Genomic DNA, 15,006 nt, shown 5'->3' with positions numbered 1-15,006 from the left:
CATTTGGGTTCGAGGAACTTTACCTCGATTTCGTTATGATAAATTAATATATTTGGCTTGAAAATGTTTTTTATCTTTTTCTTTAAATTATTTATTATTTTTTATTGGATTTAAAATTTTATTATTTTCTTTATTATAGTGAATTTAATTTAGTAAAGTTAATAGAAAATTAAATTCTATCTTATGTTTTCAAAACATATGCTTATTCAAGCTCATTAACTAATTAATTTAATAAATTATCTCATCATTTTCTAACTAAAGGATTAATTAAATAATATATAAAATAAATTACTGTTAAAATTTGTCCTAATAATACATAAGGTTCTTCAACTGGTCGGGCTCCAATTCAAGTTAATAAAATTACTGTTATTAATATATTTCAAAATAAAATTTGATTTAGAGGATAAAATTGGATTCCTCGGAATTTTCTTTTATTTGAAAAAGGTAAAATTATTAAAATAGCAATTGATAACACTAATGCAATTACTCCACCTAATTTATTTGGAATTGAACGTAAAATTGCATAAGCAAATAAAAAATATCATTCAGGTTGAATGTGAGCTGGTGTAACTAATGGATTAGCTGGAATGAAATTATCAGGGTCTCCTAATAAATTAGGATTAATAAGTACAAGAGAAATTAATAAAAAGATTATTACAATGAAACCAACAATATCCTTAAATGTAAAATAAGGATGAAAAGGAATTTTATCAATATTAGAATTTAAACCAATAGGATTATTAGATCCTGTTTGGTGTAAAAATAATAAATGAATTATTGTTATTGCTAATACGATAAAAGGTAAAATAAAATGAAAAGTAAAAAATCGAGTTAAAGTTGCATTATCAACAGCGAATCCACCTCATACTCATTGTACTAAATCAATACCTAAATAAGGTACGGCGGATAATAAATTTGTAATTACAGTAGCCCCTCAAAAAGATATTTGTCCTCAAGGTAAAACATATCCTATAAAAGCTGTCCCTATTACTAAGAATAGAATAATCACTCCTACTAATCATGTAGGTGTAAATAAGTAAGATCCGTAGTATATTCCTCGTCCTACATGTAAATAAATACAAATAAAAAAGAATGATGCTCCGTTAGCATGTAAAGTTCGTAATAATCATCCATAATTTACATCTCGACAAATATGATTTACTCTATAAAAAGCTATATTAACATCAGCAGTATAATGTATTGCTAAAAATAACCCTGTTAAAATTTGAATAATTAAGCATAATCCTAATAATGAACCAAAATTTCATCATCTTGAAATATTAATAGGGGCTGGTAAATCTACTAATGCATTATTAGCAATTTTAAATAATGGATGGGAAGTTCGTAAAGGTTTATTCATTAGTTAATTTATTACACGAAGAGGACCTTTAAATAACTTAGTAATTTTTACTACAACAATTAATGTAATTAATAAATAATTTATTAATAAAATTGTAATTAAATTTGTTGGGAAATTATATAATTTATTTAAAGATAGAGAATTTTCTAAAAAATATGAATTAAAATTAAAAATTGATTCTATTTCATTATTAATTAAAAAAAATGAAATAGATGATTTATCAATTAAAAATCTTATAAAAAATAAAATAAATAAAATTGATGTTGAAAATAAAGTTAATTTAATTGATAAATTAAATATTTCATTAGATGCTAATGATGTTACATAAATAAATAACACTAATATTCCTCCTAAAAAAATTAAAAATAAAATATAAGAATATCAAAAACTTTTTGTTATTAATCCTGAAATTAGGCAAATAAAAATTGTTTGGGCTAATAAAGTTAATCCTATAGCTAAAGGATGAATTATATTTAAAAAAATAATTGAAGTTGTTAAAATTAATGAATATAGAATTAATTGTATAATATCAAGAGGTAGTTTATTTAAAATATTAATTTTGGGGATTAATGAAAAAGAAATTTCTTTTCTCTTGAAGTTTTAAAAAATATATTTTATTTTTGATTTACAAGACCAATGTTTTTATTAAACTATTAAAACTAATGATTATAATTTTATATTGAAGATTACCTATAATTTTATTTATTTTAGGTTTATTTTGTTTTGTTTCTAATCGAAAACATTTACTTTCTATATTATTAAGTTTAGAATTTATTGTTTTAATATTGTTTTTTATACTATTTATTTATTTAAATTTATTAAATTATGAAATTTATTTTAGAATAATATTTTTAACTTTTAGTGTATGTGAAGGTGCTCTTGGTTTATCTATTTTAGTTTCTATAATTCGTACTCATGGTAATGATTATTTTCAATCTTTTAGAATTATATAATGTTAAAGTTAGTATTTTTTTTAGTATTTTTATCTCCAATTTGTTTTATTAATAATATGTACTGGATGGTACAAATTTTATTATTTTTTATTAGATTTATTTTTTTAATTATAAATAATTTTATAAATTATTGATCTGAAATTTCTTATTTTTTAGGTAGTGATATGCTTTCTTATGGATTGATTTTGTTAAGTTTGTGAATTTGTTCTTTAATATTATTAGCTAGAGAAAGTGTTAATAAATATAATAATTATAAAAATTTATTTTTATTAAATGTTATTTTATTATTGTTATTATTAGTTTTAACATTTAGAAGAATAAATTTATTTATATTTTATTTATTTTTTGAAAGAAGTTTAATTCCTACTTTATTTTTAATTTTAGGTTGAGGTTATCAACCTGAACGTTTACAGGCTGGTGTTTATTTATTATTTTATACTTTATTAGTTTCTTTACCTATATTAATTGGTATTTTTTATGTAATAAATGAAGTAAATTCAATAAATTTTTATTTAATAAATAATTATATATTTAATTATGATTTATTATACTTTTGTATATTGTGTGCTTTTTTAGTAAAAATACCTATATTTTTAGTTCATTTATGATTGCCAAAAGCTCATGTTGAAGCTCCTGTTTCAGGTTCTATAATTTTGGCTGGAATTATATTAAAATTAGGAGGCTATGGTTTATTACGAGTTATTTCATTTCTTCAATTAATAAATTTAAAATATAGATTTATCTGGATTAGAATTAGTTTAGTGGGTGGTGTTTTAGTTAGATTAATTTGTTTACGACAAACTGATTTAAAAGCTTTAATTGCTTATTCTTCAGTTGCTCATATAGGAATTGTATTAGCTGGTCTTTTAACAATAACTTATTGAGGATTATGTGGTTCATATACATTAATAATTGCTCATGGGCTTTGTTCTTCTGGATTATTTTGTTTAGCTAATGTATCTTATGAACGTTTAGGTAGACGAAGTTTATTAATTAATAAAGGATTATTAAATTTTATACCTGCTATAACATTATGATGATTTTTATTAAGCTCAGCTAATATAGCAGCTCCTCCTACATTAAATTTATTAGGAGAAATTTCTTTATTAAATAGAATTGTTTCTTGATCATGATTAACAATAATTATATTATCATTTTTATCATTTTTTAGAGCAGCTTATACTTTATATTTATATTCTTTTAGTCAACATGGAAAATTATTTTCTGGTGTGTATTCTTTTAGAGGAGGGAAAATTCGTGAATATTTATTAATAATTTTACATTGATTACCTCTAAATTTATTAATTTTAAGAAGAGACTCATGTATATTATGATTATAAATTTAAATAGTTTAATAAAAATACTAATTTGTGGTGTTAGTGATATGAAATAATTCATTTTAGATCGTGAAATATTTATCAATTTGTAGAATTAGATTTGTTAATTTAATTTCTATTAGATTAAGTTGTTTTTTATTAAGTTTATATTTTTTATTGAATAATATAGTTTATTTTATTGAATTTGAATTGGTTTCATTAAATTCTTTGAGAATTGTAATAACTTTATTATTTGATTGAATAAGTTTATTATTTATATCTTTTGTTTTAATAATTGCTTCTTTAGTTATTTTTTATAGAAAAGAATATATAAGTAGAGATGAAAATATTAATCGATTTATTATATTAGTTTTGATATTTGTTTTATCAATAATAATGTTAATTATTAGTCCTAATTTAATTAGAATTTTATTGGGTTGAGATGGTTTAGGATTAGTTTCTTATTGTTTAGTTATTTATTTTCAAAATGTAAAATCTTATAATGCTGGTATATTAACAGCATTATCAAATCGTGTGGGAGATGTGGCTTTATTGTTAGCTATTGCTTGAATATTAAATTATGGAAGTTGAAACTATATTTTTTATTTAGAAGTTATAAAAAATGATTATGAAATATTAATAATTGGGTTTTTAGTTATATTAGCTTCTATAACTAAAAGAGCTCAAATTCCTTTTTCATCTTGATTACCAGCTGCTATGGCTGCTCCTACTCCTGTTTCTGCGTTGGTTCATTCTTCTACTTTGGTTACAGCTGGGGTATATCTTTTAATTCGGTTTAATATTTTATTAAGAACTTCTTGATTAGGTCAATTATTATTATTATTATCTGGTTTAACTATATTTATAGCTGGTTTAGGTGCTAATTTTGAATTTGATTTGAAAAAAATTATTGCTTTATCAACTCTTAGACAATTAGGATTAATAATAAGAATTCTTTCTATAGGATTTTATAAATTAGCCATATTTCATTTATTAACTCATGCATTATTTAAGGCTTTATTATTTATATGCGCAGGTGCTATTATTCATAATATAAATAATTCTCAAGATATTCGTTTAATAGGAGGTTTAAGAATTCATATGCCTTTGACTTCTGCTTGTTTTAATGTTTCTAATTTAGCTTTATGTGGAATACCTTTTTTAGCTGGCTTTTATTCAAAAGATATAATTTTAGAAATTGTTATAATTAGTAATATTAATTTATTTTCATTTCTCCTATTTTTTTTTTCTACAGGGTTAACTGTTAGTTATTCTTTTCGGTTAGTCTATTACTCAATAACTGGTGATTTAAATTGTGGTAGTTTAAATATATTAAATGATGAAAGATGAATTATATTACGTGGTATAATAGGGTTATTAATTATAAGAATTATTGGGGGTAGAATATTAAATTGATTAATTTTTCCTTGTCCTTTTATAATTTGTTTACCTTTATCAATAAAATTATTAACATTATTTGTTTGTATTTTTGGTGGATTATTAGGTTATTTAATTTCTTTAACTAGATTATATAGTTTAAATAAATCTTTTATTTTTTATAACTTTTCAACATTTTTAGGATCAATATGATTTATACCTTATATTAGAACTTATGGAATAATTTTTTATCCTTTAAATTATGGTCAAATTGTTGTAAAAAGTTTTGACCAAGGGTGATCAGAATATTTTGGTGGTCAGCATTTGTACCAAAAATTAGTTAATTATTCTCAAATTTTATTTTTAATACATAATAATAATTTAAAAATTTATTTAATATTATTTGTATTTTGAATTTTAATTTTATTAAATTTTTTATTATTTATTTATTCAAATAGCTTATATTTAGAGTATGACACTGAAGATGTTATGGAGATAAATTTATCTTTGAATATAGTGAATTAATTTTAGTAATTTATAAAAAAAAATTATTTTATTTTTACAATGAAAATGTAATGTTTTTATTAAACTATATAAACAGAAGTATAAATGGAATTTAACCATTAAAAGAAAAAAGTTAGCGGCTTTTACTTGATCACCATACTTCCTTAATTGGAGTTAATTCTCAATTGTATCATTAACAGTGATAAGCCTCTTTTTGGCTTCAATTAAAGAATAAGGGTAAGATTACCTAAGATTAGGTCGAAACTAATTGCAATAAATCGCTTCATATTCTAAGGTAGATTGAATATCAATACTTTTTGAATGCAAATCAAATGTTATAATTAACTACAACCCTAATTAATTTGATCAGTTTAATATACCTTGATTTCATTCATGATAAAGTCCAATTAATAAAATTAAAATAAAAATAATTGAAGTAAAAGTTCAGATGAAAATATTAGAAAATTTTAAAATAATAATTATAGGTAAAATTAAAGCAATTTCTACATCAAAAATTAAAAAAATAATAGTAATTAAAAAAAATCGAAGAGAAAATGGTAGCCGTGAAGATGATTTAGGGTCAAATCCACATTCAAACGGGGATCTTTTTTCTCGATCAATTAAAGCTTTTTTTGATAAAATTGAAGCTAAAAATATTACAATAGTAACAATTGTTAAAATTAATGAAGCAATTAAAATAATTGAAAAAATTATCTACACTGTTATTAACAGACTTTATGATTGGAAGTCAAATATACTTTTATATTATATAGATATTAATATTTTATTAACCTCCTCATCAGTAAATTGTGATATATAAAAATAATCAAACTACATCAACAAAATGTCAATATCAAGCTGCTGCTTCAAATCCAAAATGGTGATTTTTTGAAAAATGATTATTTAAATGACGCAATAAACATACAAGTAAAAAAGTTGTTCCAATTAAAACGTGAACTCCATGGAATCCTGTTGCTATATAAAATGTAGATCCATAAACTGAATCTGCAATTGTGAAAGGGGCTTCAATATATTCATATGCTTGTAAAATAGTAAAATAAATACCTAATAATACAGTAAAAAATAATCCTTGAGTTGTTTGTGAATGGTTTCTTTCTATTAAACTATGATGAGCTCAAGTTACTGTAATTCCTGATGCTAATAAAATTGCTGTATTTAATAAAGGAATTTGAAATGGATTAAAAGAAATAATTCCTATAGGAGGTCATGAAGCTCCAATTTCAATAGCTGGGGATAGACTTCTATGGAAAAAAGCTCAAAAAAATCTTACAAAAAATAATACTTCTGATAAAATAAATAAAATTATTCCTCATCGTAACCCAATAGTTACAGCATAAGTATGTAATCCTTGATATGTTCTTTCTCGTGATACATCTCGTCATCATTGATAAACGGTTAAAATAGTAATTACATTTCCTAAAAAAAATAAAGAAATATCATATTGATGAAATCATTTTACTATTCCTGAAACAGTAGTTATAGCACCAATTGCTCCTGTTAAAGGTCATGGGCTATAATCAACTAAATGAAATGGGTGATTTGAATGTGTAGACATTATTAATTAATTTACTTCTCTAGAGTATAAAGTACTTAATACAGCAAATACATAAGATTGAATTATAGCAACAGCTGATTCAAGAACTAATAAAGCAATTTGAGCAATTAATAGAAATGTTATTAAAAAATACGATATAGAAGGACCAGTATTTCCTAATAAAGTTAATAATAAGTGTCCTGCAATTATATTAGCTGTTAATCGAACAGCTAAAGTTCCAGGTCGAATTACATTTCTGATAGTTTCAATACATACTATAAATGGTATTAAAATAGCTGGTGTTCCTTGAGGTACTAAATGGGCAAATATATGTTGTGTATGATTAATTCAACCGTAAAGTATAAAACATAATCATAAAGGTAAAGCTAAAGAAATAGTTAAAGTTAAGTGACTTGTTCTTGTAAAAATATATGGAAATAAACCTATAAAATTATTAAATAAAATTAGAGAAAATAATGAAATAAAAATAAATGTTGAACCATTATGACCTGAAGGTCCTAATAATGTTTTAAATTCTTTATGTAAAGTTTGTAAAATTGAATTTCAAAAAATATTAAATCGAGATGGTATTAATCAGTAAATTGAGGGAATTATTAAAAGTCCTAAAAATGTTCTTAATCAATTTAATGATAATCCAAAAATTGCTGATGGGTCGAAGACAGAAAATAAATTTGTTATCATTTTCAATTTATTGAATTTAAATTAATATTTTTTAATTCATTAGATTTAGGTGAAGAAGGTATAAATGAATAATAATTAATTGAACAAAATAAAATAAATGTAATAGAAAATACTATAAATAAAAGTAATCATCTAATTGGTGCTATTTGTGGAATCAAAAAATATTAAAAATTTAATAATTTTAGTTTGACATACTAATGTTATGATTTAACTAATTTTTTATAAATTAAAAGAAAATTCATTAATAATAATATCATTAGAAGTAATTGCTAATTTACTATAAAATGGTTTAAGAGACCAGTACTTGCTTTCAGTCATCTAATGAAGAATTTACTCTATTAGAAATTCATTTAATAAAATAATTTACCGGAACACTTTCAATTACAATAGGTATAAAACTATGATTAGCTCCACAAATTTCTGAACATTGTCCGTAAAATAAACCAGGTCGGTTAATAAAAAAATTAGTTTGATTTAATCGTCCAGGTGTTCCATCTACCTTAACTCCTAAAGCTGGAACTGTTCATGAATGAATAACATCAGCGGCTGTTACTAAAATTCGAATTTGAGAATTTATGGGTAAAACAATTCGATTATCTACATCTAGTAGTCGAAATCCATCATTTGATAATTCATTTGTTGGAATTATATAAGAATCAAATTCTACATTATTAAAATCTGAATATTCATAGCTTCAATATCATTGATGTCCAATTCTTTTTAGTGTAATTGAAGGTTCATTAATTTCATCAAGTAAATATAATAATCGAAGAGAAGGCATAGCAATAAATAAAAGAATAATTGCTGGTAAAATTGTTCAAATTATTTCAATTAATTGTCCATGTAAAAGAAATCGATTTACATAGCTATTAAAAAATAATATGAATATTAAATATCCAACTAATACTGTAATTATTACTAAAATTAATAATGCGTGGTCATGAAAAAAAATTAATTGTTCTATTAATGGAGAGGCTCTATCTTGTAAACCTAAATTAGCTCATGTAGACATTTATTTTCTAATAAAAGTAAAATACTTTATATATGGAGCTTAAATCCATTGCACTAATCTGCCATATTAGAAATTAATTAGTTAAAAGAGGCAATTCAGAATAGCTATGTTCAGCGGGGGGAGTATTTTGATATCATTCAATAGATGAACATAATTGAATCGGGTAAATTACTTGTCGTTGCGATACTAAACTTTCTCAAATAATATAAAAAAAGAATAAAATTCCTAAAAGTGAAATTGAAGAACCAATTGTAGATACTACATTTCAAGTTGTATAAGCATCTGGATAATCTGAATATCGTCGAGGTATTCCTGCTAATCCTAAAAAATGTTGAGGAAAGAAAGTTAAATTTACTCCAATAAATATAATAACAAATTGACTTTTTAATAATTTATTATTTATTGTTAAGCCAGTAAATAATGGGAATCAATGAATAAATCCTGCTATAATTGCAAATACAGCTCCTATTGATAAAACATAGTGAAAGTGAGCTACTACATAATATGTATCATGTAAAATAATATCTACAGATGAATTAGCTAAAACTACTCCTGTTAATCCACCAACTGTAAATAAAAATACAAATCCTAATGCTCATAAAATAGCTGGAGAATAAGAAAGTTGAGCCCCATGAAGAGTTGCTAATCAACTAAAAATTTTAATTCCTGTTGGTACAGCAATAATCATAGTAGCAGATGTAAAATAAGCTCGTGTATCAACATCTATACCTACTGTAAATATATGATGAGCTCACACAATAAATCCTAATAATCCAATAGCTAATATAGCATAAATTATCCCTAAAGATCCAAAAGTTTCCTTTTTACCTGATTCTTGACTAATAATATGAGAAATTATTCCGAATCCAGGTAAAATTAAAATATAAACTTCTGGATGACCAAAAAATCAAAATAAGTGTTGGTATAAAATTGGATCTCCACCACCAGCAGGATCAAAAAAAGAAGTATTTAAATTTCGATCAGTTAATAATATAGTAATTGCTCCAGCTAAAACTGGTAAAGATAATAATAATAATAAAGCTGTAATTACAACTGATCACACAAATAATGGTATACGATCAAGGGTAATTCCCGAAGATCGTATATTAATTACAGTTGTAATAAAATTTACTGCTCCTAAAATAGAAGAAATACCGGCTAAATGAAGAGAAAAAATTGCCAAATCAACAGATGCACCTCCATGTGCAATTCCCGATGATAGTGGAGGGTAAACTGTTCACCCTGTACCAGCTCCATTTTCAATTATTCTTCTTACTAATAAAAGAGAAAGGGCAGGTGGTAGTAGTCAGAATCTTATATTATTTATTCGTGGAAAAGCTATATCAGGAGCTCCTAGTATTAAAGGAACTAATCAATTTCCAAATCCACCAATTATAATAGGTATTACTATAAAAAAAATCATAATAAATGCATGAGCTGTAACAATTACGTTATAAATTTGATCATCTCCAATTAAAGCTCCAGGATGTCCCAATTCAGCTCGAATTAAAATTCTTAAAGATGTTCCTACTATACCGGCTCATGCCCCAAAAATAAAATATAATGTTCCAATATCTTTATGATTTGTAGAAAATAATCATTGTCGCGATTAAGTGGCTGAAATTTAGGCGATAGATTGTAAATTTATTTATAAGAGTTATTCTTCTTAATCAAAGTCTTATAGTCAATAATGACATCAAACTGCAATTTTGAAGGAGTAAAAATTTACTAAGGCTTAAAGGATTACCTCTATTTATAGCTTTGAAGGCTATTAGTTTATTTAACTTAAAGCCTTAAAGTATAAAAAAGAATAAAGAAATTAAAAATAATCCAAAAATTGAAAAAAAAGTACAAATTATATATAAATTTATGTTTATATTATTAAATTGAGTATTAATTGTTCAATTATTTTCATAATAATTTAGCATGAATGCTGAATAACAAATTCGTAAATAAAAAAATAATGTAATTAATGTTGATATTATTATAATTGTTAATGTAAAATATTGATTACAAAATGTTAATTCTTGAATTACTAGTCATTTAGGTAAAAATCCTAAAAATGGAGGTAATCCACCTAAAGATAGAAAATTCATAAATAAAGTAAATTTTAAAACTTTTCTATTTATAAATCAAGAAAATAATTGATTTAAATGAAATAATTTAAAAATATTAAATATAAAAGTTAAAATAAACGATAAAAAAGAATAAAATGTGAAATAAATTAATCACATAGATTCTCTAATTATTAAACTTATTAATATTCATCCTAAATGATTAATTGAAGAAAATGCTATTAATTTACGTAAAGATGTTTGGTTTAATCCACCAATTGCTCCCACAATTACTGACAAAATTACTCTAATAAGTAATAAATTTTTAATATCTAAATAAGAAATTAATATTAGTGGGGCAATTTTTTGTCAAGTTATTAATATTAATGCATTTATTCAAGTTAAACCTTCCATTATATTGGGGAATCAGAAATGAAAAGGAGCAGCTCCTATTTTTAATAGTAGAGTAGATATAATAATTATTGAAGTAAATGATTCATTAATTTCAATATTCATATTATTTTTTAATATTAAAATAATTGATGAAAATAATAAAACAGTTGAAGCTAATGCTTGGGTTAAAAAATATTTTAAAGATGCTTCAGTTGAAGTTAAATTATTATTATCTCTTAGCAGGGGGATAAAAGATAACAAATTAATTTCAAGTCCTATTCAAGCTCCTAACCAAGAATTAGATGTAACTGTAATTATTGTTCCGATAATTATAATTGTTAAAAATAAAATTTTTGAAGAATTATTAAAAATTAAAAAAAAAAGGATTATAACCTTTATAAATGGGGTATGAACCCAGTAGCTTAATTAGCTTATCTTTTTAAAATTAATATAAATATATATATATATATTTTGGTGTATGATGCACAAAAGTTTTTGATACTTTTAGAAATAGTTTAATTCTATTAAATATAAAGTCTTTATAAAAAAAAACAATAAAACCTGTCAATGAATGCAGTATACTACATAATCCACCCTATCAAGGTGACCCTTTTCATCAGGCAATTCATTAATAATAAGATTTCTCCTATTTTTTTTTTTTTTTTTTTTATTCTACTATTTTTTTTTTTGTAAATTACAAAACTAAAAAATAATTAGTTTTTTAATTAATAATACATTTTAGTATAAAAATTTTTAAATAAAAAAAAATAATTAAATAATTTTTTTTTTCTATATATATATATATGTTATATAAATCATCAACTATATATAAATATATAAATATATAATAATTTAATAAACATATATATATATATATAAATAAAAGAAATGTTAGATAAATTATTAACAATTATCTTATTTACATTTTATGTAGTAATTTTTGGATTGCGAAATTTTTTATTTAAATTGTTAACTATATAATAATATATTAAACATTTATATATATATATATTATCTATTAATCTAAAACTAGTATATAAAAATTTTTAATAAAATTATAAAAATAAAATTAATGAAATATTAATAAAATATAAATTTATTTAATAAATATTATTATATAAATTTTAAATTTATTTAATAAATATTATTATATAAATTGTAAATTTTTTTTTAAAAAAAAAAAAAAATAGGAGAAATCTTATTATTAATGAATTTTCTTTTAATTTATAAAATATTTAATTAATATCAATAATTTTATTATTATTATTGTAAAATAATTTTATTTTTAATTTTATTAAATTTTAATAATTTTATAAATTTATTCATAGTATATCATTTTATTTTTTAATTAATTTTAAATATTTTTATAAAATTTTATAAATAAATTTAATTTTATTAATTTTTATTATTAAAATATTATTTATTTTGAAAATTTTTTTTTATTATTATATTAATTAAAATTTATAATAAGTATTATAAATAAATAATTAAATTTTTATGATTTTTTTTACAAGAATTTTTATTTAATAAGAAATTTTTATTCTAGGGGAATAAAATTATTATATATTAATTTATTTACTAGTAATTAAAATTTAAAATCATTAATTTATTAATTGTAATTATTATTTTATTGCAGGGATTTTATCAGATTTAGTAATTAATAAAAATTATTTTTATAAAAATTTATTTATAAAATTTTATTTATTAAATTTTATTATTTTTATAAATAAAATTTTTATTAATTAATTTTATTAATAATTTTTATTATAATTTTAAAGTTTTATTTTGGCTTAAAAATTTATTATTAATTGATTTATATGTAAATTTTTGTATGAATTTATATTTATTTTAAAAATATTTATAATTTATTTATTCGCAGTAATTAGTATTATTAATTAAAGAAATTTAGAAATAGCATATTAAAGAGTATTGACCAAATTGGTGCCAGCAGTCGCGGTTATACTAATAATACAAATAAATTTTTTTAGTATTAGTTAAATTTATATATTAAAATAAAATTGAATTTATTAAGTGAAATTTTATATTCAAATATTTTTATAAAAAATAATTGAAGCTAAAAAATTTTTTTAAAAAACTAGGATTAGATACCCTATTATTTAAAATGTAAATATAAATATTAAGTAGTAATAGTTATGTTCTTGAAACTTAAAAAATTTGGCGGTATTTTAGTCTATCCAGAGGAACCTGTTTTGTAATCGATAATCCACGATGGACCTTACTTAAATTTGTAATCAGTTTATATACCGTCGTTATCAGAATATTTTATAAGAATAATAATATTCAATAATTTTAATAAAAATTTATATCAGATCAAGGTGTAGCTTATATTTAAGTAATAATGGGTTACAATAAAATTATTTATACGAATAAAATTATGAAAAGTTTTTGAAGGTGGATTTGGTAGTAAAATTATAAAGATAAATAATTTGATTTTAGCTCTAAAATATGTACACATCGCCCGTCGCTCTTATTATTAAGGTAAGATAAGTCGTAACATAGTAGATGTACTGGAAAGTGTATCTAGAATGACAATTTAAAGCTTATTAAGTAAAGCATTTCATTACATTGAAAAGATTTTTGTGCAAATCAATATAGATTGATTAGTTTTTATTTATTAATTTTTTTTTGTTTAAAATTTAAATATTAGAAATAACTGTAAAATTTAAAGTTTTAGTATTGTTTAAAGAAAAAATAATTTTAATAATAGTTTAATAGTATTGTAAAGAAAATTGAAATAATTTGAAAAATTTTTATTTTAAAAGAAAATTTAATTTATTGTACCTTGTGTATCAGTGTTTATTAAATAAAAAGTATAAATATATTTTTCTCGATTTTAAAAGAGTTAATATAATATATAAGTTAATGTAATAAAATTATTTATAATATTATATTAGAAATGAAATGTTATTCGTTTTTAAAGGTATCTAGTTTTCTAAGAAATGAATTTAATTCAGAAATTATAAATTTATTAATTTTTTTATTTAAATTAATAATTTATAATTTTAATATTTTATGGGATAAGCTATAAAATAAATTTTTAAAAATAATAAATAAATTTAATAAATATATGCTTAGAATTAGCAATTATTAAAAAATGTGTTATAATTTATTTTATAAATTAAATTATTTATTATATTTTAATTATTTATTAGAATATTAATTTTAATTTTTAAAGTTAAGAAATAATGATAGAATTAGTATATTTTTATGTTTAGATAAATTTTAATGAAAAGTTTAAATAAAGAATTCGGCAAAAATAATGTTCGCCTGTTTAACAAAAACATGTCTTTTTGAATTAAATTTAAAGTCTAACCTGCCCACTGAAATTTTAAATGGCCGCAGTATTCTGACTGTGCAAAGGTAGCATAATCATTAGTCTTTTAATTGAAGGCTGGAATGAATGGTTGGACGAAATATTAACTGTTTCATTTAAATTTTTTATAGAATTTTATTTTTTAGTCAAAAAGCTAAAATAAATTTAAAAGAACGAGAAGACCCTATAGATCTTTATATTTTTTTTATTTTAATTGTAAAGATTAATTTTATTTTAATAAATAAAAATATTTTATTGGGGTGATATTAAAATTTAAAAAACTTTTAATTTTTAAAAACATTAATTTATGAATAATTGATCCATTAATAATGATTAAAAAATTAAGTTACTTTAGGGATAACAGCGTAATTTTTTTGGAGAGTTCATATCGATAAAAAAGATTGCGACCTCGATGTTGGATTAAGATATAATTTTGGGTGTAGCCG

General features: G+C 21.3%; 5 protein-coding genes and 1 pseudogene across 5 annotated transcripts; 1 reads left to right on the top strand and 5 right to left on the bottom strand.

Annotated features, from left to right (window-relative positions):
* Positions 1 to 220: 220 nt before the first annotated feature.
* LOC117194306 (cytochrome b-like) lies at positions 221 to 1,378 on the bottom strand. Its single transcript, XM_033398880.1, is given in 1 exon segment — positions 221 to 1,378. A coding segment is annotated over 1 exon segment (819 nt). The 5' UTR covers positions 1,361 to 1,378; the 3' UTR covers positions 221 to 541.
* Positions 957 to 1,960, bottom strand: LOC117194307 (NADH-ubiquinone oxidoreductase chain 6-like; the record flags this gene model as incomplete). The annotated part of the gene is given in 1 exon segment (XM_033398881.1): positions 957 to 1,960. A coding segment is annotated over 1 exon segment (597 nt), but the record flags the coding sequence as incomplete, so codon positions are not given.
* A 1,891-nt stretch (positions 1,961 to 3,851) lies between these two features.
* LOC117194304 lies at positions 3,852 to 7,460 on the top strand (annotated as a pseudogene).
* Positions 7,461 to 8,091: 631 nt separating this feature from the next.
* Positions 8,092 to 8,794, bottom strand: LOC117194305 (cytochrome c oxidase subunit 2-like). The gene is given in 1 exon segment (XM_033398879.1): positions 8,092 to 8,794. A coding segment is annotated over 1 exon segment (666 nt). The 5' UTR covers positions 8,780 to 8,794; the 3' UTR covers positions 8,092 to 8,113.
* Positions 8,795 to 8,850: 56 nt separating this feature from the next.
* On the bottom strand, positions 8,851 to 10,401 carry LOC117194303 (cytochrome c oxidase subunit 1-like). The gene is given in 1 exon segment (XM_033398878.1): positions 8,851 to 10,401. A coding segment is annotated over 1 exon segment (1,350 nt). The 5' UTR covers positions 10,203 to 10,401; the 3' UTR covers positions 8,851 to 8,852.
* LOC117194308 (NADH-ubiquinone oxidoreductase chain 2-like) lies at positions 10,389 to 11,652 on the bottom strand (the record flags this gene model as incomplete). Its single annotated transcript, XM_033398882.1, is given in 1 exon segment — positions 10,389 to 11,652. A coding segment is annotated over 1 exon segment (741 nt), but the record flags the coding sequence as incomplete, so codon positions are not given.
* Positions 11,653 to 15,006: the final 3,354 nt, after the last annotated feature.

The sequence above is a fragment of the Drosophila miranda genome, assembly GCF_003369915.1.
Source record: "Drosophila miranda strain MSH22 chromosome Y unlocalized genomic scaffold, D.miranda_PacBio2.1 Contig_Y36_pilon, whole genome shotgun sequence".
NCBI lineage: Eukaryota > Metazoa > Arthropoda > Insecta > Diptera > Drosophilidae > Drosophila > Drosophila miranda.
Note: the sequence above shows the minus strand (reverse complement) of the source record. Positions and strands in the feature narration are given on the sequence as shown.